Raw genomic sequence first — 26,882 nt, forward strand, 5'->3', positions numbered from 1 at the left:
ATCATGTTTTGTTCTGTTCCTTATTAGTGTACATGAGCTTTTTGTTTACTTTAATAACATCAACACAAAGAGAGGGACCCATTGCTGGGGAACTAAATGTGATTTTAGTAGCTTTTATTGAAACCATTAACTCGACCTGGTAAACTGCTACTGTATTCTTTATTCATTTCTTGTAATCACAAGGATATTAACATTCCATACTTTGTCTCTTTCTCTGAGGTACTGGTGGTCTGTTTCATGTCCCCTTGAATTAATTGATATCTTGTGATTTTCGTCCAGGTTATCCCCTCCACTTAGCTCAAAGCCTGACAGAGAGTTGGTGTTCATTGAAAATGCACTGTGCTGTGGGCCGTTGAGAATACAAAGATTTGTAAGACATTTGAAAGGTGAATTTACTGTTTAGATTGGGTGGCAGAGTACTAGATATAGCTCCAACACCATAGAATTTGCTTTTCCAAAGAATACTGTTAATATCACGTAGGAGTTCTTTTATTTTTCTCTGACCTGACTTTGTTTCATGTATCTTTGTGCACTTATACTGTATGAAATACTGTATTATATTTTGTAATGTGTTGGCTCAAATGCTTGCTTTTAAGTTGTTTATGGCCTGTGAGTAACTAGTAAGTATTCATACAGGTTTTTATTCTTACGAAACTGTGACTCCATGTCAAGCACTGTAATGTTTTTGTTACAAATTTCTACTTGCTTTTCTCCACAGGCAGCAGAAGATGTCATTTTCATTGGACCTGATACACATGCTATTCAAGCCATGGGTGACAAGATTGAAAGCAAATTATTAGCTAAGAGAGCAAAGGTTAATACAATCCCTGGCTTTGATGGAGTGGTCAAGGTGAGAAACTATTTTACTCTAATCTTTCCAGTACATGTCCTGAGGTCAAACATTTTGTCCAAAGTGTAAGATAAAATGCAGTTTTTGCTTTTTAAAATATTCATGTTGGATTAAAAAAAAATCCATGTTGTTTATACTTGGATTATTATGAATGGCACAAGTTAAAAAGAGGAAAAAGCTGCTTAAGCATTGTATTTAATGAGTATTTGACTTTCATAGGAGAAAACTTGGTGATAAAGAAATGTGCCGTTAGATGTATGGATTTTATTTATTGGTGGGTTTTCTTTAATGTTTGAAACATGATGTTGCTGTGTCTTTCTGGTGAGCTCCTTTCCATATGCATAAAACGTGTTTCTGGTGGAGAGTAGTATAGTTGTGTCGCTGTAGATCCCAAGGACATCTCCTCAACCCAGCAGCTTCTGCAGCAGCTAAAGACTTCTAAGGAAGAAAGGCAGAAATCAGAGTGTGTGTCTTCCTTCCCTCTCTACGCTTTTCCCCACCGTCAAGGAAAAATTAAGTCATTTTTTTTTTCTCATGAGGAAAGAGTCCCTTTGTAGACTTTCATCTTGTGATTTGAATTAGCCTGCAAGACCTTTTCATCTCAGTGTTTCTTATTGCCCTTTCTGAACCGAGCGATTCTTCATCATTGTGCTGCATTATTTCATGCATTACAGGATAGTTAGCAAGCTGGGCCCCTGATTAGGAAATATCCTCAACTTCTTGTCCATATTTACCTGTATTTACCTTAATACATAATCATCCATTTTTTTCCTTCTTTCATCTTACAGTGAATAGATATTCCCCATCCTCTGTAAAGCCAGTTCTTCCTCTTGTATCCCAGATGTACTATATCGCCCTCATGGGCCGCAGTCTTCACTGATGGTATTTTCTCTCTTCCATGTCTTAAAACTCTCCTTGTCTTTTAGCACCCTTCCACTATCACTGCTGTTAATGTACTCAGTCAGTCAAGAAGGTACTGACCCCTGAGCTTAGTGAGTAGCTCGTGGTGATAAAAGACACCCGTGGTCCCTCACACCACGGTGCTTCCAGTTTGTGGGGAGAGAAATTGCCTTCCTCCTCTTCCGAGAGCACGGGAACCTCTTGTCACACCACGGCTGCTGCCTTAGTTCTCCTTCCTTTCACAGCCTTAGAAGAATTGTCCTCACTCACTTTCATTTTCACATTTTACCCCTTAGCTTTAGTCTACATTGGGCTCCTTTCCTCCTTCCCACTGAAATTTTTTTGTGAAGGTTACCGGCAGCCGTTCCTTCTCACAAAATCCAGTGTGTGATATATGTATTTTTTAAGCAACCAGGAAGTATTCTTATTAATTTCTATTAATATCTAGAGTATTCCTTTTTCCAAGTTAGTTAGTTGGTTAGTTCAGTCGCTCAGTTGTGTCCGACTCTTTGCGATCCCATGAATCGCAGCACGCCAGGCCTCCCTGTCCATCACCAACTCCCGGAGTTTTTCCAAGTATGTGGGTCCTAAAGTACACAGAAAAATAACAGGTAAAAATAAAAACAGTACAAAATAAGAGCTACTTTAAGACAGTTTTATAGTTGACTAAATGTCAGTGATTTTTACAATAAAAAACTGTCCTCAGTGACTGGTGTATAAAAAGTGTAAGTAGACATGGATTTCCCCAGTAATTTTTCTGGGCACTTACACAACAGCTTAGACAATTTAATTTCAGAGATTAAAGATCAGGAGAACTTTATGTGCTAACACGTCATGTCATACATATGTGACACTGTGTACTTATCTCATTTGTACAGTGTATACTTACCGCTATCTTTTCAAAGCCTATCAGTCTCTTGCCTACTCTGTGCTTCTTGAAATACTTCTGGCACATTACTCTGAGTTCTAATTTTGTGTTTGTATGCTTGACTTGTTTAAATGCTTCATTCTTAGCATTCATGCTGATTTTTCTTCCTAATTTTGTCCCTTAAATGTTGATTTTATTCTGAGTTTTCTCTTATTGTACAGACTCATTCTAAACAATATAACTTATTTTTATTGCTTCAGGTCTCAAACCTGTTGTCTCTTCTAGATATCACCTTCAGTTCAGTTCAGTTGCTCAGTCATGTCTGACTCTTTGCGACCCCATGGACTCCAGCACGCCAGGCCTCCGTGTCCATCACCAACTCCCGGAGTTTACTCAAACCCATGTCCATTGAGTCAGTGATGCCATCCAACCATCTCATCCTCTGTCGTCCCCTTCTCCTCCCGCCCTCAGTCTTTCCCAGCATCAGGGTCTTTCCCAGTGAGTCAGCTCTTTGCATCAGGTGGCCAAAGTATTAGAGTTTCAGCTTCAGCATCAGTCCTTCCAATAAACACCCAGGACTGATCTCCTTTAGGATGGACTGGTTGGATCTCCTTGCAATCCAAGGGACTCTCAAGAGTCTTCTCCAATACCACAGTTCAAAAGCATCAATTCTTCTGTGCTCAGCTTTCTTTATAGTCCAACTCTCACATCCATACATGACTACTGGAAAAACCATAGACCTTTGTTGGCAAAGTAATGTCTCTGCTTTTTAATATGCTGTCTAGGTTGGTCATAACTTTTCTTCCAAGGAGCACGTGTCTTTTAATTTCATGGCTGCAGTCACCATCTGCAGTGGTTTTGGAACCCAAAAAAAGATATCACCTTAGAACTGCATATCCAGTTGCTTCTTAGACAAGTTGACCTGATGACATTGAGACACCATATAAGTAACAGGTTGGAAGCCCACCTCATCCTCTTCTCTCTAGCCAGGGACTGCCATTTGGTGGCTCCATGAACTCCTGTTTTTGTAAATAAAATTTTATTGGAACACAGCCATGCTTTTTCCTTTACAAGTGTCTGTGACTGCTTTGCCATGGTAATGGCCGAGTTGAATAACTGTGTCAGAGACCCACAAAGCCTGGAATATTTACTAGCTGGCCTATTCAGGAAAAAGTTTGCTGACTCCTACTATAAGCTTCTCATTTTTCATTCTTTCCTGCCTGGGAAAATGCCAGCATTTCACCAGCTAGAAACTCAGGAGTTCTTGATAAATATTGCTACAGAGACTTACTTAAAAATCTATCTGATCTATTACTTTTTTTTTTTTGTTCTCACACTAACTCCAGGTTCCAGCTGACATCGTATAGACTGGATTATTTCACCAACCTAAGTCCTCTCCTTGTAGCCAGTCTTGGTCCTGTCCAGTTACTTTTTGACACTCAAACTTGAGTGATGTTTCAGATATCCTGATTTGATGATATGCTTGTGCTTAGAAACTCTTCAGTGATGACTGATTTAAATCCTTTGAATAGCTCTCCTGTGTTTCTCTCTTCAAACTGAAACTGTGTCAGCTTGCTCTTTGCATGGGATGAGCCAATCTTCTGTGACATCGTTTAGATTTTTGAAACTTCTGTGCCTAATTCTAACATGGGTGTGTTGATTCTGCTTTAGTCTTTGCTCTTGATTGTCTTCTCCACATAGTTTAGGTCTTGGCTTAAACATAACATTTCTCACAGAGGCATTGCTTGACTGTATGTATTAGATTAGGTCCTCTACTATATATTTTCCCTTAATTACCCTGGTAGAGATGATGGAATTCCAGTTGAGCTATCTCATATCCTAAAAGATGATGCTGTTAAAGTGCTGGACTCGATCTTCCAGCAAATTTGGAAAACTCAGCAGTGGCCACAAGACTGGAAAAGGTTAGTTTTCATTCCAACCCCAAAGAAAGGCAATGCCAAAGAATGTTCAAACTGCCATACCATTGCCGTCATTTCGCATGCTAGCAAGATTATGGTCAAAATTCTTCAAGCTAGATTTTAGCAGTATGTGAACCAAGAACTTCCAGATGCACAAGCTGGATTTCGAAATGGCAGAGGAGCCAGATGTCAAATTGCCAGTACCTGCTGGATCATAGAAAAAGCTTGGGAATTCTAGGGAATCATTTACTTCTGCTTCGTTGAGTATGCTAAAGCCTTTGACTGTGTGGATCACAACAAACTGTGGAAAATTCTTCAAGAGATGGGAATAACAGGTCACCTTACCTGTCTCCTGAGAAAACTGTATGCAGGACAAGAAGCAACAGTTAGAACCAAACATGGAACAGTGGACTGGTTCAAAATTGGGAAAGGAGTACGTCAAGGCTATATGTTGTCTCCCTGCTTATTTAACTTATATGCAGAGTACATCATGTGAAATGCTGGGCTAGATGAAGCACAAGATGCGATCAAGATTGCTGGGATAAATATCAATAATCTCAGATATACATACAGATGACACCACCCTTACGGCAGAAAGTGAAGAGAAACTAAAGAACCTCTTGATGAAGGTGAAAGAGGAGAGTGAAAAAGCTGGCCTAAAATGCAGTATTCAAAAAACTAAGATCATGGCATCTAGTTCCATCACCTCATGGCAAATAGATGGGGAAAAAGTGGAAACAGTGCCAGATTTTATCTTCTTGGGCTCCAAAATCACTGTGGACAGTGACTGCAGCACAAAATGAAAAGACATTTGCTCCTTGGAAGAAAAGCTATGACCAACCTAGACAGCATGTTAAAAAGGAGAGACATGACTTTGCTGACAAAGGTCTGTATAGTCAAAGCTATGGTTTTTCCAGTAGTCATGTATGGATGTGAGAATTGGACCACAAAGAAGGCTGAGTGCCAAAGAATTGATGCTTTCTAACCATGGTGCTGGAGAAGACCCTAAAGAGTCTCTTGGACAGTACGGAGATGAAACCAGTCAATCCTAAAGGAAATCAACCCTGAATATTCATTGGAAGTACTAATGCTGAAGCTGAAACTCCAATACTTTGGCTGTCTGATGCTAAGAGCCGACTCAGTGGAAAAGACGGAAGGTAAGAGGAGAAGGGGGCAGGCAGTAGAGGATGAGCTGGTTGAATGGCATCAGTGACTCAATGGATATGAGTTTGCGTGAACTCTGGGAGAGAGTGAAGGATAGCAGCCTGGGGTGAAGGACAGCTTCAGTCAATGGTGTCGCTAAGAGTTGGACACAGCTTAGTGACTGAACAACAACAACTCTATACTTCATTTATCATGTTTAAAACTATTTATTTACTCGTCTATTCAGTAGATATTTAACAAGTGCATGCTGTTTGTCTAACATTGTTTGAAGTGCCTGGATATAGTAGGGATCAAAATAGACCAAAAACACCAAACTGTTCCTGCCCTCATAGAACATATACTATAGAAGGAGAGAAACAGTAAACAATAAGAAACATAGGACAGGGAACAGGGAAAGGGCATCCTCTAGGGTAGAGCTTATTCACAATTTTAATGAGGTTTTGGAAACCATCTAAGGACGTTGCAGGGCATGTCATGTGATAATCAGGGAGAAAAACAAGGTTTACTGAGTAGAAACTGTTCACAAGTGCCAAAGTATTGAGATTGAAGAGTACTTGATGTTGAACAAACAGTATGGAGTTATGTGACTGGAGTGATCAAGGGAGAGAGAAGAGGTGACCGAGGTGAGACGTATAGCAGCAGCCTCATTTTATAGACCCTTTTGCCCATTGTGGTGGTGGGTTAAGTATCTACTTCTGGAGAGAAAGCTGCTTGCTAACAAAGGTTCTGCTCTGGATGTTACTGCATCACTTGTACATGGTCCCTGACACACAGTGAGTGCTGACTAAGTATTTGTTGGCTGAATAGTGTTCTAGGAGATGCATTTTATACACATACCGTTGTATATAAATTATCTGTCATTTAGTGCCTATTTATTAGACACACCGAAATGGGGGATCACGTGACTACTAAAAACCAAGAGAAACAGTAAAACAGACATTAGAATAGGCCCACATGTGCTGTCTCTCTAGATACTAAAATTGGCTGAAAAGACTATAAAATAAGTATAACGACTGTGTTAAAGAAATTTGGAGGAAATGTGGAGAAAATAGCTAAACATGTAAAGAATTTCACCAGAGAATTTGAACCTACAAGGAAATTAAATAAATCTTCTATAACTGTAAATACTGTATATGAAAATAAGGACTGTAGATATGCATAATAGTAAGTGAAGCAGAATGCAGGATTCGTGTTGTAGCATGCATCAGTATTTCGTCCCTGATTGTATGGATGAATAATATTCCCTTGCATGACGATACCACTGGGGTCTTTTTTTTTTTTTTTTTGGCTTGTTTTTATTTCTGTAAGAAATCTGTTCATTGGTTGGTGGACATTTGAGTTATTTTTATTTTTTAGTGATTGTGCATATTGTTGCTGTGAACATTTGTGTGCAGGTATATTGTTGAATACCTGTCCGAATACTCAGGAGTAGAATTGCTGAGTCATATGGTAATTCTGTGTTTAACTTTTTGAGGACCTTCCAGGCATCCACGTCTTTGTGTAATCCCCTCTTCTTCAGTTTGACTCACCTTCCTCACTCAGAGACTATGACAAAGGGTGACGCATGTCACTCCCTTAATTAAGTTACATTATATGGCAAAGGTGATGAAATAGCACTGCTTTCACTTGCTTTAATAGGGCAAAGTAATTGAGTGTCACTCCTTGTAACTGTGTTTTATCCTAAAAGACTCCTTTCCGGGCGACTAGAGAACAGATTCTAGGTGTTGGCTTGATGAAGAAAGCAGCCATGTTGAGGGAACCCACATGGCAGTGAAGGGCAGACACTTTCCAAGGATCAAAGTGAAGGTGATCTCCTTTCCGAGCCAGCAGAAAGGTGGGGCCATCAGTTCTCCAGCCACAAGGAAATAAATTCTGCCAGTCCCTTGAATGATGTTGAATTTGTCCCCAGTTGAGCCTCTAAATGAAAATGCCGTCTGGCCCATACCTTGACTGCAGCCTTGAAAGACCCCAAGAAGAGCATGTGAAGTGTTTTCTTGATTAGGCTGTCAGCTACTGGGTTTTGGTCCTTCCTTACATTCTCATCTCAGAGAGTCTGAGTGTGTTAGTTACTTGGTCATGTCCGACTCTCTGTGACTCTGTGCATTGAGTCCATCAGGCTCTTCTGTCCGTGGAATTCTCCAGGCAAGAATGCTCAAGTGGGTAACCTTCTCCAGGAGATCTTCTTGACTGAGGAATTGAACCCGGGTCTCCTTCATTGCAGGCAAATTCTTTACCATCTAAGCCACCAGGCAAACCCAGCATTTGGGTAGTGGTTTTCTGAACCTTGATCTATTTAGCCCTAATACTTCTGTCAGTATAATTGTATGTTTATATGCATAAATAAATATATATATAGAACAAGAAATCTGGCCTTCTTGAGATATTCAGTTTGGGCTTGGAGTCCAAATTAATTCTGTCTTGATGAATAGCAGAGTTCTCAGGAGTTCAAGGAAGAGTTCATTAGGAGAGCATTTAATCTAAAAATTCTATTTGTGTTCTTTCTTATGAGTTAATGAGTATAGTGTCTCATAGGAGAAAGAAGAAGTGAAGGTGCTCAGTCGTGTCCAACTCTTTGCGACCCCATGGACTGCCAGGCTCCTCCGTCCATGGGATTTTCCAGGCCAGAATATTGGAGTGGGTTGCCATTTTGTTCTCCAGAATGTTCCTTGAATAAAGATTCGTAGCCTGGAGCTGGGACGTGGAAAATGTGACAAGTGTTAGAGATACCCAATATCTGACTACTTTGTTGACACTCAGAGAGGGCCTGTGTAACAATGGCGGGATTTAAGGTTGATAGTGTACCAGCAGTATCAATAATTAATAATTAGTGAGATTTCTCCTTTTGAGTTGACGGGTGAAATGGGTACTTGATTCACTTTTGAAACACTGTCTATTATACTTTTTTCCTTCAATATCTTGGCTAATACCGAGCAGTTGTTTGCTGATCGCCACTTCTGGTTACAAAATCTGCCGGTGTCTTTATCAGAAGACTATATTAATGTCTGAAATGGGAGCATCTGATTTTATCTGTGAGGACATTAGTTTATTCTGGGCCTTATTCTGCTTTTGTTTTGAGGCGCCTTAAAATGTATAGTATGAAATTGAAGACCTGAAAATGTGGCTATTTTCCATCCAGTTTTTGTTCATGAAATTTCCCATTTCTGGTTTAAGGCTGCTTATAAAACATGAAGAGAGAGCTGGGGTTGCAAGTGCTTCAGGGTCTCCGCTTGAATCCTGTCTAAGGGCATTAAAGAGCCCATCTCTGACGTCTCCAGAGGACTCCCCTCTCTCTGCCAGCAGAACTGCACTAGAGTCCAACCTAACTTCACAGGGCAGGTTTTGGTGATAGTCTCCCAAAGACCTTGCCCATCATGTACAGTTTTTCTAAACCTCTGTTTCTATGTGGTTAGGGGTCTCAAGTCACTCTCAGGGTCTTCCTCTTCTCTCCATTAATCCAGTATTTTCAGTCTGAGGCTCTTGCTAGCAGTATGAACCAGTTGATATAAACTTGGATACCTTCGATTATATACTCCTAGAATACTCGGTTTCTCTGTACACTTCTATTTTGTGAAGGCTTTGGGAAATCTTTGCTAATGCCTCTCAGTTCAGAATGAGACCGAGGTTTACTTCAGCCATAGGAACTTGCCCTGGTTTGACAAGTTTCTGGTCAGCCAGGAGAAAAGGGGAACATGTCAGAGGAAGGAAGGACAGGGCAGGGGAAAGCGGAGGAACATGGACGAGAGGAACAGGAAGAGCAGGATAAAGACCAGTAGGTTTGAGAGAGTTTTAAGTTTTTTGCATTTTTAATTTGGCTTTTTCTGTGCCTTTGCTGTTCTCTATGAACCTTGTCTTCCTTGTGAATTTCATAAGGAAACAGATTTGGCATTTGAATTTCTTCTGGAATCTTCTTCATGTTGATTTAAAAAATGTAAAACTCTAGATGTTTGAGAGTTTGCGCCCCTGTTTTTCCCTAAGGTGCCTCTCAAATCAACCACTCATACCAAAAGCTTCCGAAGGAATCTATTTTAATTCTAAATTATGCTTGGTGAAATCATGCCATGTAGAAAGAACAGGAGTTTTGAGTTACAGATTTAATATGTTTGAGAAGAAGTAGTCTGACTCACAGCACAGGTAGCCTGAGACAAACCTCCTATGAACATTTTATACTGGCTTATCAAATCGTGGTTGGCCATCTCTAATCAAAAGACCTGACTATGTGCAGTGCCTTGGTGGTTGAGCATTTGGAAGGGAGATCTACCAGCCCTAGACTCCCACGGACGAAAGTCCTCAAGGTTTTGATACGGGTTTCAAGGCAGATTTTGTCCTGTTTGAACATCCTTGAAACCTTCTGAACTCACTGGCTCCTGGAGCCCACATGAAGGTGACCTTACGGGTCCCATGCTCATCTGCTCCCAGTGAACTTGGTCTTATGGACTGAACAAAAAGTGTTGATTTTTTTGGAGCTCTCCCCAGTGTGAAATTTTTCTCCATATTGTGGTTGGGGAGATCCACAGGGGGGCTCTGTGGGCATCAGAGGAACACTGCAGTTTTTGAAGCTAGGATCTTGAACTGTGGCTTTTAGCAGGTCTTGAACTGATCCCAATGAAACCTCCAGAATTGCCTCAAAATGATAGTGTCCTTTACTGTAGTAGGTGTTATTGATTGTAAGCTTGGTTTTGCTTCATCAGCAAGTGTTCTTGGTTGTCTTTTCAGGGAGGTTTCATTCGACAAACTGTATTTGAATTTCCAACCTCTGTTAATTTGGAAAATAGGGAAAAGTAGAAAGTTGAGGAAAACAAATCCACTGTCTCCTTGTATGCCTTAGGTGATTTTTAAGATCCTCTTTACTACTCTTAAATAATGATAGATTTTCATTGCCTGTGTTAACTTTGACTGCGGTGCACAGTTCCAAACACCTCTTGTCTGAATGAATTTGTTAAGCTGCAATTGAATCTGTAGGATATAGTTTTCAGATAAATATTTAAAACATAATTTTAAGGAATGCTCTTTTGTTTTTCAGGTAAATTTTAATACTAGTTTTATTTCTAGTTTGCTTTTAATTATTTCTGCAATAAGAAGCAATACACTTTTTTCTTTTAAATTTGATTATTTTAGAATCCTGTAGTAACTCCACTTTAATTTGAAACTACAGTACTTTTCACACTTTGTAGTTTAGATTTGTTAGGTAAAAGATTGTTTTTGATGGTATCTATGCAGATAGAGGTTTGCTGATGCAGATAAATAGTGTAAATTTTTGGAATACCTTGTAGTTTTAGCAACTGCATTAAGCAGTACTCTTGTATTGGAAGACTGTATGTGCTAATTATAAATCATTCCATCTTTTTAAAATCCATTCTTTCTTCCCCCCATTGATCTGTGGTATTTTTAAAGCAGTTCTTTTTCTTGGCAACTGTATTCTACTTTTTTCCCCTCCAAGTGCTTGAGTAAATTAATGTGGTTTCAGTTTGTTATATTCTCCTTTAAAACATTTGTTCCTTTTCCGTTTGAATAATTGAATGTTATTTGAAGGTTCCATGGAGATGGTTTACCACATTCTTTTAAACCATTGTGTGTTGTATTTAAGGAGTCTTCTGGAATGATTTCCTTTTGTCTTGTTCTTGAGTTGCTCTTTTCATGAGAGAGAAACTAATGTTATTTTCAAGTGTTACTTAAAGTAGTCAAGTGTTCAGATCCTCATCTGGTATCAAGTATTTGCCTTTCATTGTATTCAGTATCTTATTAACTAGATCTCAGGGGCTTGAGAACAGAATAAAGAGTGTTTTTCTGAAGCCACTGGTAGACAGGGTTGGAATCCCAACTACTTGTTTAGCCAAAACAGCAACAATAATGAAAAAAAACAACCAGCCCCAGACCCTGAATCCAAAGAGCTTCATCTCCTCTTAGGGAGACCTACAATTAGGCAGTTTAATACATTTTAATAACATGAGGCTAAGAGTGCGTGGGGCCCATGAAGAAGGGGCCCCTAACCTAGTTTCACGGCGTCATGGCAGAACTTCCATAGGAAGAATATTTAAGTGATAACCTGAAGTCTGAGTAACAGTGAGTTAGCTAAAAAAGTCAGGCTAATGATGGAAACACAGCATTACGGTCACTGAAAATACCTTGTCAGAGCTGGGCAACCACAGGAGCTTTAAAAGACTGCGGGGATACCCTGTGAGGGGCTGTAGTAAGACGGGGCTGAACAGATAATTAGGATCCAGATATGTGTGGTCTCAGGGCTTCCTTGGTGGTTCGGTGGTAAAGAATCTACCTGCAGCACAGGAGACACAGGAGATGTAGGTTCGATCCCTGGGTCGGGAAGATTCCCCTGGAGAAGGAAATGGCAACCCACTCCAGTATTCTTGCCTGGAAAGTCCCACGGACAGAGGAGCCTGGCGGGCTACAGTCCACAGGGTTGCAGAGTCAGATGCGACTGAGTGACTGAGCCCACGTGTGGCCTTGAATGCTGTGCTTGGGCATCATTTTTGTGGCTTTGGGAGTCTCTGGTTTCATGTAGAAGAGCTAACATGATCGAAATTGTGGAATTAGAAAACTTATTTTGATTTGTGATGTGGAAAATGGATTAGAGCAGTGCAAAGCTGGAGGTTGGTGGGCCAATTAGAATGGATTTTCTTTAATCCAGACAAGAAATGATGGCCTAAAGTAAGGTGTTAGGTGGAGCCACGTAGGTGGTGTGGGGAAATGCTGGAGGTTGAAGATTTCATGATCGCTTAGATGTCAGGGGTGAGGTTGAAGATTTCATGATCCCTTTGATGTCAGGGGTGAAGCAGAGGGAGGAATCACCAGTGGTTAAATTGCTTTGTTTGGTTCTAATACCTACCTTTTTCCTGGGATATTTATGAAACTTATCTGAATTTCTGTTGCTCTGCAAGAGAGAACAGTAATATTTGCATCTCAGAGTTACGTTAACGTAGTTGAATGAGGTTTATACTGTAGGTTCACAGTAGTAATTATTTTTATCACCTCATTAGCCAGATTTTCAACACTGCACTTTTGCTTTAGTAGAAAGAGCCAAATAATAACTATAGAAAACTAGTGTGAAGGGAATCATTTAAAAAAACCAAAAAAACAAAGCTCTTTCCTAGTAATCAAAAAGTATACTGTTAGACATCAGTATCCTTTTTCCCTGCTAAACCAAGAATAACTTTCCTGATGATGCTTCAGAGGCTTTATATTTTCGAAAAGAAAACAAAAAAAAGATTCATTCAGCCATGTTTATTACGCTGTTTTACAATTAGAGAAATGTGTGCTAAAATTTAGATTTGCAAATAAATTAAGCAGAAAGAGTCTTCGTTTGACTCAGAGTTATCTGGAAAACACATCAGCGGGAGCCTATTTCTTGAACCCAGGATTGTTGGAAGTTCTGCTTTATTTTTGTATATGACTTGAGGGTGTATTAAGCTCTGGGCGTTGGTGATGGACAGGGATGCCTGGCGTGCTGCAGTCTGTGGGGTCACAAAGAGTCGGACACGACTGAGTGACTGAACTGAACTGAGGGTGTATAGCTTTTTGTGCACAGATAGAACATATCCCCATAATGTCTTGAAGCAGTGATTTTTTTCTTTTTTCCTTCAAAAACAGTCAATGTTTTGTTCAAAACCCGCTGATGTAAGTAAACTCCCACATGGCTTCCCGTACGGATGAGTAGCAGGACTCAGGTCCAGTGAGCCCAGAATTTGGGGTTGGTAACTAGGCTGTCTGTGGTGAGAGAGGGAGGAGAGGTGTGGTCTGAATCGCAGATGGTGGAAGTGGTATTTGACACCAGCATCATTGTAGAAAGAAACAGGGTGTTTGGTGTCACGGAGGACTATTTGAATCTGCGTCTTTGTTACAGATTTTCCTTTCCTTCCCCATCCAAGACAAGCCCTGCTCACCCACTAGGAAGAGTATACAGATCAGCTGATCCAGGCAAGTGCGCTGGAGGTTCCCTAGACACATTTTTTGTGGTGCTGTAGCACCAGTATTAGTTCTGTATTCTGTATCATGCAGTTTCAGAGTAGCGATGATCCCAGGATAGAACAACCAGGGCCAGGCAGGAGAGAACCACATTTGATAGTCGGGGGTGCGGGCTGCCCATTTCATCACATTGCCAGCCCTGAGTGCTTACTTCTTGCCAGGCTCTGTTCTGTTGTGTTTCATCTCTTACTGATTTCATCTTCTTAATAACCCCTATGAGATACCATGTCGATCATACAGATGAGAAAACCTAATTCCAGAGAGGCACACTGGTGGGTAATGCATCCGCTGTCAGTGAGTCCTCATTGGAGCCCATGCCTTTTGGCCCCAGCACCTTTGCTCTTAGCGACTGGGACTCCCTGACTCACAAGTGGGTGCTGTATACCATTAAGAGGTACCCTGTGGTTAGTTGCTCAGCTGCATCTGGACTGTGGCCTGCCAGGCTCCTATGTCCATGGGATTCTCCCCTGGAATGGATTGCCATGCCCTCCTCCAAGGGTTCTTCCCAACCCAGGGATCGAACCCAGGTCTCCTGCATTGCAGGCGGATTCTTTACTGTGTGAGCCACCAGGAAAGCCCAAGAATGCTGGAGTGGGTAGCCTATCCTCTCTCTAGGGAATTTTTCCGACCCAGGAATCAAACCGGGGTCTCCTGCATTGCAGGCAGATTCTTTACCAGCTGAGCTACCAGGGAAACCCAGCAGGTATATTAGGCTTGCAGAAAAGGCAGCCAGTTTTTTTTTAGCTTCTTTTTACATGTTTGTAATCTACTTACTTGGGGCTTCCCTGGTGGCTCAGACGGTAAAGCGTCTGCCTGCAATGCAGGAGACCCGGGTTTGATCTCTGGGTCAGGAAGATCCCCTGGATAAGGAAATGGCAACCCACTCCAGTACTCTTGCTTGGAAAATTCCATGGACGAGAGAGCCTGGTAGGCTGTACCCCATCGGGTCACAAAGAGTCGGACATGACTGAGCAATTTCACTTTCACTTACTTGGTTATAGCAACATCACTTACCGTTCCCACCATATTCTCTGCAAAACAGAATTTTTCACTGTTTTATTCTTGGGTTGGATAAAGCTCACTTAATGCAAGTTGTGCTGAAATAGAGGAGTAAAAGAAATGGTTACTGGTTCTGTTGGGTTCTTTCCTCTTTCTCCATTTCTTGAACCGCTGTTTTAGAATTTATAACTTAATGCTTTCCTCCAATGCTTTCCTCATCAGTATTTCCATGCATTAAATAACTTTAGAAACTGAGTTTAGTTCAAGACAAGTTGGGATTACAGAATGAATGACAGGAATTTTTACTGCTTGAGGAAAAGAATCAAATGATGTCATCGGATCATTTCTCCTGCCTCTTGTGTTGAAGTCATCAGGATTACTACTATTCTTAATATGTTTTTCTTTTATTTTTGTACTTTTCTGTGTTATCTTAATTTTATTACTTTGATATTAAAATGAAAATATTGTAGATACTTCAGTGGAAAATTAAGGGAAGCAAGAACATCAAATTTGTTTTGTTCTTTCTGTTGAAATTTTCATATTTGGCTCTTTTTCCATTTCAAGGGGATTAGTGTCCACTTGAGAGATGTGAGGACTGTCTTAAGGATGTTCTAAAGGGAGAGTGTTGAATAGAATCAGTACTACTTTTTCTTCAAATATTGTCAAGTTTGTGAAGTAGAAGAAGTAAGGATGTTCTGCTTAAAAGAGATTTATTTTATATAAGTAAAGAGCAAAGTGTATTTGGTAAAATAAAGTTTAATACTTATTTTACATTTTTATCAAATAAAGTTTAATATCTTTAAGTTGAAGTGTACCTGCTTTCTATTACTTTTTAGTATAACTCAAACTGTGACCCTTCATTTTGAAAGCTAACTACCATGTAAAGTTTGACTTTTTAAAAAAATTAATGAAATGTTTATTTAAAAATCCCTATATGGGTAGCATTATATATTTCTTTTTAAGAGTAGTTTTTTTTTTTGAAAACATAAGTTTCAAAAGTTGAAATTGTCTGATACAGTGAGAAAAGTGCTTGACTGCGAATTAAGACGTGAGGGTCAATACCTGGAGTTGGTTTTGCCCAGTGTCGACAATATTTCATCAAAATGTTAGGGCAAAACCGGAGCCTGTCTGGCTCTTGAGCCCCTGCTCCATATTAATGCACAGCAACCCTTTCCTGTGTGTCACTTAGATATCTCCTTGGACACAGGTTCACCCCCTTCTAACGTCGATGCTCCTGAGATGAGAAGTGCTGTTGGCACTGGAGTCAGTCATTCAGGAGATCATCTTGTCACAACAGACTGATTTCTTTGGAGGCTGATGGATGGTTGTTTATTCATTCAACAAGAAATGTGTTGATTTGCTAAGCTCTGGGGATTCAGCAGAGAGAGCGAGTGAGCTAGTCAGGGCTCTCCTGGAGATGAAGTGTGGCAGGGGTTGTCCTAATGGAGGGGCAGGGTGTGATGTGATCACAGGGCAATGACGCGTAACCTGGCATAGGACTGGAAAGGCTTTCTAAAGAGAGTGACGTCTAGGTGAAGCTCAAAGCAAGCCCCCCTCACTTTCAGAGAGAACGGTCATTTGTCTCTCAGACTGCTGCTTCCCGGCTGGACTCCGCAGATCCCACTCACCTCTCTCTAAAGAATTCATCTGTTCCTTCCTTCATTCCTTCTTGCGCTCAACAGCTGTTTCTTGCATGTGCCAGGCATTGTTCTAGGCGCTGAAAATACATCGCTGAGCCAACAGGACAGAGATTTCTGCTCTTCTGGAGCTTACATTTTAATGGATCAGGGGTACACAGGGGAAGACAATACACAAATACTACTAATAAGTGAATTCTGTGCTAAAAGTCTGTGCTAAAAGTGAGGCCTTGCCTCACTCTGCAGTGGGCTCGCTCTCAGGCCCCAGCCTCCCTGACTGTGTTCCACCATGACGTCTTTGCCTGGGTCTCTTTTCACAGTCACTGCGTCTGAGAAGCCTCCTGAGACCGTCTTTGAGTTTGCGATCCCCTGTCGTCACGTGCCCTCTTTGCTTCTGCAGCACACCTCTCGGTTACTGTGCAGTCGTGTTGAAGATCTGTCTTTTCCTCTAGGCTATAGATTACACAGGGCTAGGGTGTAATCTTGTAAGTTTTTACAATACAGAGGAGCCTTTCTTGTTCTCTCCTGTGTCTTCAGGCCTAGTGTGGGACGTACAGTGCTGTGAGTTGGTTTGGTGAAGGAGCATAAGAGTTTCTGACTGAGCCACGTTGACTGAGGAAAGGCTGGAGAGAGTGCCTGGCGTTGGGATAGAGCGAGACTAGGATGGACGGGTGGCTCAGACTGACAGGAACAAGTATGGAAACTGAGTGAAGGAGCCGAAATTTGGTTCTGAGGCCGTGAGAAGTCATGAAAATTTGAAGCAGGTATTGGGAATATTATATTGTGTTGGGCTTCCCTGTTGGCTCAGCAGGAAAGAACTCACCTGCCAGCGCAGGAGACCCAGATTCAATCGCTGGGTTGGGAAGATCCCCTGGAGAAGGAAATGGCAACCCACTCCAGTATCCTTGCCTGGGAAATCCCATGGACAGAGGAGCCTGGTAGACCGCCCGTGGGGTCGCAAGAGTTGGACGTGACTTAACAACCAAAAACCACCGCCACTGTATTTTGTTAACAGTTAGTGGTCTGGGAATCACTAGTCGGATGCTTTGAGTAACACCCTCAAGTGTGGCAGGTGGACTTTCTAAAAAGGGTTTATTTTACTTACGGCCCTGCTGGGCGTTTGTTACTGTGCGTGGCTTTCTCTAGTTCCGGTGAGCGGTGAGCGAGGGCTGCTCACTGCAGTGGCTTCCCTTGGTGCGGCTCCCAGGCTCTAGAGCACGGGCTCAGCTGTCCCCTGGCGTGTGAGCTCTTCCTGGACCAGGGGTTGAACCCGTGTCCCCTGTATTGGCAGGTCAATTCTTTACCATTGAGCCGTCAGGGAAGCCCTGATTTAATTTTTGAATTATGAACGTAGTGTGAAATTTTTATCTTTATGGTCTTTTTTTTTTTTTTAAGTTCAATGTGAAACTAAGGGTATGCAGTGAGAGGTAAAAGTCCCCCCTTCCCCCAGCTCTCAATCCTATTTTTGAACAGTAACTCAAGCTGAGGTTTTTAATATGTCCATATGTAAGTTTTTATAAGCACTGATGTCTGTTTTTCCGTCTTAATGTAGATGAGGTCACATGCTGTGTATTGTCCTCTAACTTTCCTTTCCTCCCACAGTGTATATCATATTTTGCATCTCTTTAGTGTGTGAGAGTTATCTTCTTGAAACCTAAATCTGAACCATCATTATCCTGCCTAGTGCCAAGGCATTTGAACCGGGAACGAATCCCATAAGGTCCTGTCAGAACAGACCTCACCTTCTACCTGTATTGATGCTTCATCCTGCCCTTTTCTGCCACGTCCTTACTGTGTATCTGTACTGATCTTTCTAGTCTAGGGTTTTCATACATGTTGTTCCTTTTGTCTAGAATTCTTTCTTTTTAATCTTCCCATGGTGGGTAACTGCCGTTCCCTTCAGGTTTCAGTTTAAATTTTCCTTTGGAAGTCCCCTGTCTGAGCAGTCTTTCTAAAATAGGTTCTCCGTCTTACTGGCTCCCTCTGTACTGTTGGTTTCCATGTAACATTTATTTCAAGTCTCAGTTGATTTGTTTACTCTCTTTTCTGTTTCTCTTATTTGGCTGTATGTTCCCTAAGGGTGAAATCTATTTCATGTGGTATTGCCCAGTAAATATTTTCCTAATTAACGCACAAATGGAGGAATAAGAACATATGGAGCAATCTCATTTTTTAAAAGGCCGCATAGTATTCCATGTTGATATGTGTACCGTTTATGGTACCAGTTTCCTTAGTTAAGGCCTTTTAAATTGTTGTTGTTTTTTTCTCTTCTGATTTTCTTTCCTTACCAAACCACCACCAACCAAGTGAAAATAATAAATGTCTTTATATATGTCTCTTTGTGCGTGCATGTGAGTATATCTGTAGGATAACTTCTCCAAAATGAAATTTCTGGGTCGAGAGATTTATGCCTCCAAACTTTTGATAGATACTGACTGTTTCTTTTTAAAAAGATTATACCCAGTAGGGAAAGAGTGCTAGTTCTCCTTCAGGTCACTGGTCTTGGCTCTTCTCAAACTCTGGTGGATGAAAAGTAGTGTCTCATAATTATGCTTAAAGTTGAACATATTTTATATGTTATCCTTTTAAATTTCATTTAATGTAAACTTCTTATTTAATCCTTTGCCCATTTTTCCCTGATGACTGTTGGTCTTTTTCTTGTTGATTTAATTCTTTTTACTAAGAATTGTTTTTCTATCTCTAGCCCTATAGGAAGGGCTTCTCTGGTGGCTCAGATGGTAAAGAATATGCCTGTAATGCAGGAAACCTTGGTTCGATCTCTGAGTTGGGAAGATCCCCTGGAGAAGGAAATGGCAACCCACTCCAGTATTCTTGCCTGGAGAATCCCATGGGTAGAGGATCCTGGGGGCTACAGTCCATGGGGGTCACAGAGAGTCAGACACGACTGAGCGACTTATCAACTTCCCTCACTTTCAGCCCTACAAAGAAGTTACACTGTGCGATATGTCAGTGCCATTGAATTTTGAGCTATATCAGGCTTTTTATCCCTTTAAAAGTAGTTTTATAAATATATGTGCTGAAAGAACATATTGGAGCCAAGTATACTTAATAGTTTATTATTGAAATTGGTAATAGAGGTTTTTAATATCTAGTATATAATATGAACTCAAGAAGATAATTCTGCAGTGAATGAATGACAAGTGAAAAGCTAATTTTAAAGACTATTTGATTTTACTTGGAAGGTCATTTAATGAATTTGCTTTTCGTAGTAGGAAAACTTAAGCATTACCGATTAGTTAAGACACAGGATTATTTTGTGGTGGTTTATGCAAGAGTTGGATTTGTAGCAGCTGAAGAATTTTTCAAAGTTTTGCTTTGTGTAAATAATACCTCTCTCTGTACACAGTCCATCCATAATATTTATATATAAATGCATGTTAAAATATTACTAATGAGCTAATATTTGCCTGTTAGTTCTCTCAAGGTAATGAACCTTTTAGATAACAGGGTTTATTTTTTTCTTTAATATCTTTCGCAAATATACTATTACACGTTTGAAAGAAAAGACATGTTAAAAGTTTCCTTCTAGGCTTCTTATAATCCAGTCTCCATCAGCCAGCACTCTTCCTATATTTTGTTCGTGAGGCACTAATTGTCTGCATTTGGCAGGTTTAACACTTCCTGACAGAGGCTATTAAGGGGAAGTATTCTCCAATAACTGTCAGTGGCTTGAACAAAGAACCTTCAAACTCAATGTGTGGAAACCACTAACATTCTTAAATGACCCTTTTCATGGAATTTTATCCCTTTAAGCTAAAATTTGGAGAATGTAGGGTCAGCGAAAACAGCAAGGTGTAATAAAGCAGTAAACCTTGATTTTTTTTTTTTTTTTTTTTTGCAGGGAGGGGATAGAATGGGAAGTATAGATTTATCTCTGACTTGAAAACAATTGTTATTTGGAAAATCTCATTAGCAGATGTGACTGCTTGGAGTTTAAAAAAAAAAGACTTAAAACTGATGTCGCTTTCAGGACCGCTTTGAACTTAACAAGCACCTATTTGTGGAGCAGACTGGCTAATGAAAGGAAATTAAATTTTTCTGACAACTTCCCCTGCCAACCTCCTTATTCAGGGGATGTTATTAGGTACTGAAAACTTTTAAGGAAGATTTTTTTTTTTTTATTAGACATGAATGAACCAGTTATAAACATCCCCCGCCCCCCATTTTGGGGGAGGATTCTGACATGGTTACTCTACATTTTTAAAGTATTAACGTAAAAGCTTAAAAAAAAATCAGCGTTTACTTTGATAGTTTAAAGTTATTTTCCAAAAATTCAGGCTTTCTTACCAGCCAGTGGTTTCAAAACATTATTATCATTCCTTGTGATAGTGTATGTCACCAAATTATTTTAAAAAGTTAAATTTACTAGGATTTACTTGAATTTAACATCTTTTCAGCTTTTGTTTGCTGTTTATGGGGGAAATGTATCAGGAATGTGCTATGTTGGGCGTGCTAGGTGAAAGTTAATGATCAATGAAATAGTTTAGATTCAAGGCAAGTTTTTGTGCATTCAGTAGCATTGGTCGCTATTTAGCAATGACTAATCCTTGCATTCATAAACTCTTACCTTGTACTGTTTTATTTGTTATTGAAATAAAGTTGACTTAGTGTTACTGTGTGCTGTTTTAGAATGCATTTCCTTTTCTAGGCTTTTGGGAAGTTTTCCCTCCACTAGATAGTTCATGGAATTTAAGATTTTTAATTTCTATTAACAAGGTGCAGCTGGTAAAGATAAAATTATGTACCTGAGAAAAGGATGAAAAAAAAAGGAAGGGAGATTACTAAAGGAATTTGTTTGAGAGGAACAATTGGCAATTCCTATAGATAACTGGAAATTTAGTTACTTTATCTCTGGAAAATCTGTTGAGCTCCTCCCAAACAATAGAGAATCAACTCCCCCTGCTGACAGAATCAAGGAAAACATGACGTATAAATATCAGAGACAGAAACAAGCTGGCTGTGGACAAGCTTTAATGATCTGATTTATGATTCAGTATTGATTGTAAACATCTAAATTCTGCCCTTAAATTCCAGCCACTGCACCAAATCATTTGGCATTTCTGGTAGTGCTTCCTGCCAGCTCATTTCCAACTGCTTTGAGTTTCTTAATATAATAATGATGAGGTAGAATTTACATTCCACTTATGGTATTAATTTTACATTTCTCTGACTGAAAAGAGTTAGAAGGTTGTAAAATTGAACATTAAATGAATCGGAGGAGACAGTAGTGCAATATATGACTGCCCTAAAGACATTGTGCAATGGCTGATGGGATTAATGTTGAGTCTCATTTCCTGCTTTTTCAGGATGCAGATGAAGCTGTCAGAATTGCAAGGGAAATTGGTAAGTTCTTAAATTAACTTTGGTCGAGTTTCTATGTCTTTCAGCAGATACGATTGAGTAAACACGTAATACCTAATTCGCAGAGAGCAAATAGTACTTTAATAGTTTCAGGTTTCTGATTAGTTGTTCCTCTGGAAGAATTTATCAGCAGCATCACCATATTCTATTATTAATGTGAACTTTAAAGAGTAGTTTGACCTTCATGATAGTTCTTTTGTAAGATGAAGTCACTGGCTAATTAAAAGAAGGAATTGTCTTAATCATTCTTGAGACTGGATGGAATGTAAGTTTATATATATGGAGTCGACCGCAAGTTACTTAAGGGCACTCATGATTAAAATGAGGATTTCCTCTTTGACAAGGCTCTTCAAGTTTTTACCTTTTCCTAAGGTAAAATCAACTTTAAATATCAACTTTATAATCTTGCTAGGAAAGAAAATAGAATGTGAGAGATTAGAACAGAATATTCTGTTTTGGAGTAAAAGGTAAACTGAAGAACATTTTAATGACTGTTTTGCTTGCCTGTTTTATGTATAATTGCACTGGGCCAGTGCTTCCTGACTTTTTATTTTCAAAAATATCCCTGGCACTCTTGACAACTAGTGTATTTTTAGTACTTGGTAATTAAGAAAATGCAAGGGCCTACTGTTATCATGGATTAGTACTACTGTTGAATAAATGCAGTGTTGTATTAATCAGTTCATATTTGTTTACATTTGATAGAAATTTGTAGGGATATGAGAGAGATTAGACAACGCTTGATAGCTAGGAATTCCCAGCATCTTAGCATTTCCTGGACTGATAGAGCCAAGCTCTTCAGCACCCCACATTAACATTTCTTTAGTCCTGTTTTCTCATTAGATTGATTGTTTAGAGTTATTTTATTCATTCAGAGAGCATTGATTTGGCTGATTTGACTGATACAGGTCCTGGACTTGAGACCAGGCCCCAGAAAATCTTATTTTATCTGACTGTAACAGCTCTTCATTTAATCAATTTCTTCAGGCTCATCAACAGTTTGAAAAAGCATTTCAATACTTCACAGGAAGATTTGCTAGATTCTGAATAAGTTGAACTACATGGGACTGTTTTGGGGTTTATGTCTTTAAGAAAATCAACAGTTTCTCTCTGTGGTTTGAAATCACTGGCATTCCTCATAGCCTAAGAGGCTATAACCTATCTGCTGGCTTTTGCGGACACTCTCCTAAAATAATTTTATTCCGTTGTGTACTTCTAAGTGTCAAAAGTTGTCTTTCTAGTTCTCGTTTAGGTATTATTATTATCTATGTAATAGAACGTATTAGTAATATCACAGTAGTATCTACACAAAAAGAACAGAATATTTGGAGGAATTTTTGAGAAATACAAAGAGATTAGGATAAAATCTTGAATTAACACTGGTTTGTCACAATTTAAATTGTGAATTTCAGCTCTTGAAAATGTCCTTTGTGTAAATGACAGGTTGCTTAGCTTACTCTTTCATGTTTTGTCTTCTACTTAATTAAAAAAAAATTGTAACCTTTAAAATAACCACTTAACCACAGTGGGACTTTGACCAGTTTCGTCACTTTGCTTACTTCCTTTAATATTTTAATGCTGTGCTTAACCGCACCCCCCCCCCCTTCAGTTTTATACTTACCGAGGTTGTTTTCAATTTGAGGCTCTTTTCTTAATATCTGGGCACATCCTTTATGGGCCTTCCTCCTTCCTATCTTTCCTCTAATTCTTCCTCACTTGTTTCTTCTCATTTGTAAAATGAATGATTGCCATCATGGCTATTAAATATAAGAGTGCTAGTGTTTTGCTTATGCTGAAAGAAAGGGAAGCCATAAAATTTGAGGTGAAATAAAACATAATAAAGAACAGGGCAGGGTCATCAACTTTATAAAGCTTTTGGAATTCCCCTGAAAACCCCTTCTGAATCACTCCTGAAACCTCCCATAAAACCTTTTCCCTCAAGTGCCAGGTTCTAAAATAAGTTAAATTACATACTATTAAAGTTTCTGGGTTTTCTGTATTGTTTGGCGATTCATCACTTTTATACTAATTTTATTGAGATTTATCACATTTTAACTACATTTTGAGTTCAATGACTTCTCGTGAGTTTGTGCAAGAGTTGAACTGAACATTGATTTCCTAGTAAAATATGTTCCCTGTTCTAAACAACTGAAATATAATCAAACCTCTCAAACCTGTCCATTTGTAGGTTGTGGATGGTCATAACTATTTCATAGATTTCTGTTTTACTATCTTTCTGGGTTATGTGGTGAAAATGAAATTGATCTTTTCTGTGGTTTCCTTCTTTCACATCTGTACTTCTTTTCTTTTCTCCTGTGCTGCCCAAGGAGGAAACTACTGCCTTGAGCATTGATGAATTAGGTGTCTTTTGCATAATAGTAGCTCTTGTTTATGGAGCATTTTTTTCCCCAGTAGCAGGCACTTTTGTGAATGTTATTTCTAATGCTAATTCTCGTCTTAATTATTTTCATTTACATTTAAGAAACAAAGGATTAGAAATGGTAAGTAATTTGCTCAAGGTCACAGAGCTACTGAGTAGTGGGCTGCTTTAAATTTACGTTCATTTAGCTCCAGGGACCATGTATTTTTCAAGATACTTTGGTAAATTAATAGGATTAGAGGATGCAGGCTAAAATTTGAGTTACCACATTGTGTAAAATAGTATGGGGCACTTAAGCATGTTATATTTGGAATTTAAGGGTCAGATAGCCTCTTATCATTGTCAGGGTGAGAGACAGTTAAGACTTAATATGTTACTTCTATGTACTTGTTTTTTCAGTCTTCCTTGTCTCCGTCATCTTCACTCCTGATATTTTCCCTTTGACCTCTCCAAGTTTGAAGATACAAGACCTATTGATCCCGAGTTTATCTTTAACCCCAGAGATAGACAACAGCAATCAGTGAGCTTGATTTACATTACAGTTTGATCTGGATCAAAGGTCCTTAATACAATCAGGCCAAAATTGATTCTTGAAAGAAAAAGAAATTGTAAATTTAAACCCTGTCTTTAACAACTTCCAGATTATTCTCATTCCTTTCTTTGGCCTGCCTTTCTCACAGTTACAAATCATACCCAATTTAGGTGAAAATTTTTTGATCCTCAGGTCATCACACTCCAAACCTGCTTCTTGCACGGTTCTACATCTTAGTAGATTCCACTCCACGTGCTCAGTGGCTGGCGCTGAAACCCGAGCTCTGTCCTGGCGCCCTTTCCCCTGTCATCCTGTTGTCACTCTGTCAATAGATCCTGTCAGTTCTTCATTCGAAACATCTCCCATGTTCACTGCTCACTGTCTTGACTACCAACACTTTCCTCCAAATTACCGTTGTTCTGACAGGGACTGTGATAATAGTTTCTCTACTTCTTTTCTTAAACCCTTTGAAGCCATTCTTCACATAGCAGTTGGTGTGATATTTTAAAACTCTAAATAATAAAGACTTACCCCATCTCATCCCACCCAGTTGATCCCTGCTTTAAACCTGTTAATGTCTTTCCACTGCACTTAGATAAAATGAAAATTCCTTGTTGGGACTACAAACTTGGAATGACTTGACATCTGCCTTTCTCTCCAATCCCATTTTGTACTACTCCCTTCCTTGCCTACCATACTAGCTTTCACTAGCTTTCTTGAACACATCACTAGCTTTCTTGAACACATCAAACTTAGAATAAGATTTTTGGGGGTAGGGTGGAAAGCTTGGAACACTCTTGCTGATATCTTTCATATCTTGGCTTAAGTGTCATGTATTCAAGAGAAGACACTCTAACATTTCCAATCAGTCATTCTGTTTTATAACCATATTCTAAATCTCTGCAAAGTACTCATGACTTTTGGATATTTTTCTTGCTTGTTAACTTTTTCCTGGTGTATTATTTTGAAAATTTTCAATCAGACAATATTTTAAAAGAATTTTACGGTGTATTCCTATAAGTGCTATGCTGTGCTCATTTGTGGCCGACTCTTTGTGCCTCCATGGACTGTAGCCCGCCAGGCTCCTCTGTCTGTGGGGATTCTCCAGGCAAGAATACTGGAGTGGGTTTCAGTGCCCTTCTCCAGGAGATCTTCCCAACCCAGGGATTGAACCTGAGTCTCCCGCATTGCAGGCAGATTCTTGACTGTGTCAGCCACGCCAGGGAAGCCCAAGCAAGAATACTGGAGTGGGTAGCTTATTCCTTCTCCAGGGGAACTTTCTGACTAGGAATTGAAACGGGGTCTCCTGCATTGAAGGCAGATTCTTTACCAACTGAGCTACCAGGGGAGCCCCGTACGTATACTTATATACCCAACACCAAAACTCCATCATTAATCTTTTGCTAAATTTGCTTTATTGCTTATTTGTTTGTTAATCTATTTAAATTTTGGTACATTTCATAGTACGTTGCAAATACCAGTATGCATCCTAGTAAATACTTGAATATACATGTCATTAACTTAATTCAGTATGTGTGTACAGTTTGGTTATATTAAGGCAAACTTTGTATACAGTAACATGAACACATCTGAAGTGTGTATTTGCTGATTTTGATATATGCATACCCCACACACCACCAAGATGTTGAACATTACTGTCACCCTAGAAAGTTCCCTCATACTCAGTCGTTGTCAGTCCTCACTCCTCCCACAACCAGGTTTAGAGACAACCTGTTCTCAATTTTTACACCAAATATTCAGTTCAGTTCAGTCATTCAGTTGTGTTTGACTCTTTGTGATCCCATGGACTGCAGCACACCAGGCCTCCCTGTCCATCACCAACTCCCGGAGTTTACTCAAACTCACGGCCATTGTGTCGGTGATGCCATCCAACCATCTCATCCTCTGTCGTCCCCTTCTGCTCCCACCTTCAATCTTTCCCAGCATCAGGGTCTTTTCAAGTGAGTCAGTTCTTCGCATCAGGTGGCCAAAGTATTGGAGCTTCAGCTTCAGCATCAGTCCTTCCAATGAATATTTAGGACTGATTTCCTTTAGGATGGACTGTTTGGATCTCCTTGTAGTCCAAGGGACTCTCAAGAGTCTTCTCCAACACCATAGTTCAAAAACATCAATTCTTCGGCGCTCAGCTTTCTTTATTGTCCAATACTCACATCCATACATAACTACTGGAAAAACCATAGCCTTGACTAGACAGACCTTTGTTGGCAGAGTAAAGTCTCTGCTTTTCAATATGCTGTCTAGGTTGATCATAAC

General features: G+C 39.7%; 1 protein-coding gene across 26 annotated transcripts in view; it reads left to right on the forward strand.

Annotated features, from left to right (window-relative positions):
• The window catches only part of PCCA (propionyl-CoA carboxylase subunit alpha), a 409,555-nt gene that overhangs the window by 147,428 nt on the left and 235,245 nt on the right, over window positions 1-26,882 (forward strand). For all 26 annotated transcript variants that reach the window (XM_081548961.1, XM_081548973.1, XM_081548977.1 and 23 more), the window contains 2 exons: window positions 719-850; window positions 21,642-21,678. In XM_081548961.1, the coding sequence (XP_081405087.1) occupies window positions 719-850; window positions 21,642-21,678 (169 nt within the window). The remainder of the gene's footprint in view (window positions 1-718; window positions 851-21,641; window positions 21,679-26,882) is intronic.

This window comes from Giraffa tippelskirchi, chromosome 12 (genome assembly GCF_054371585.1).
Source record: "Giraffa tippelskirchi isolate mGirTip1 chromosome 12, T2T-mGirTip1v1.2.pri, whole genome shotgun sequence".
NCBI classification, from domain to species: Eukaryota; Metazoa; Chordata; class Mammalia; order Artiodactyla; family Giraffidae; genus Giraffa; species Giraffa tippelskirchi.